The sequence below is a fragment of the Cystoisospora suis genome (genome assembly GCF_002600585.1).
Source record: "Cystoisospora suis strain Wien I chromosome Unknown contig_4611, whole genome shotgun sequence".
NCBI classification, from domain to species: domain Eukaryota; phylum Apicomplexa; class Conoidasida; order Eucoccidiorida; family Sarcocystidae; genus Cystoisospora; species Cystoisospora suis.
Window position 1 is genome coordinate 541 of NW_027157403.1, and position 403 is coordinate 943.

General features: G+C 38.5%; 1 protein-coding gene across 1 annotated transcript; it reads right to left on the reverse strand.

Annotated features, from left to right (window-relative positions):
• Positions 1-37: 37 nt before the first annotated feature.
• On the reverse strand, positions 38-403 carry CSUI_008290 (uncharacterized protein; the record flags this gene model as incomplete). The annotated part of the gene is made up of 1 exon (XM_068068424.1): positions 38-403. A coding segment is annotated over one exon (177 nt), but the record flags the coding sequence as incomplete, so codon positions are not given.

The following is a 403-nucleotide window of genomic DNA, read 5'->3' on the forward strand; positions in this document are numbered from 1 at the left end:
TATATATATATATATATGAATGCATATAGATGTATAGAGACAGATATAGTGAGATGTCTATGTGTGTTTCTATATTGTATCTGTGGGTCCCCCCCCTACTGATGCACGTCTATGTTTATTTAGGTATGGAAACGAAAGATTCTCCGTAGAGACAACATACATCATACATACATACACAGACGATATGTATGTCTATGTAGATACAGATGTATGTATGCGTAGATATCTATATATGTGGGCATAGATATGTGCTTGTAACTATAGACGTGTGTAGATCGATACAGGCACTCCCCAAACCCACGAGGGAGATGGACGGGGAGATTGAGATATGTAAGAATCGAGGATAAACGTATTCGTGAAAGATAGGAAGATCAACGAGAAGGGAGACTTGTATCTCTTCACG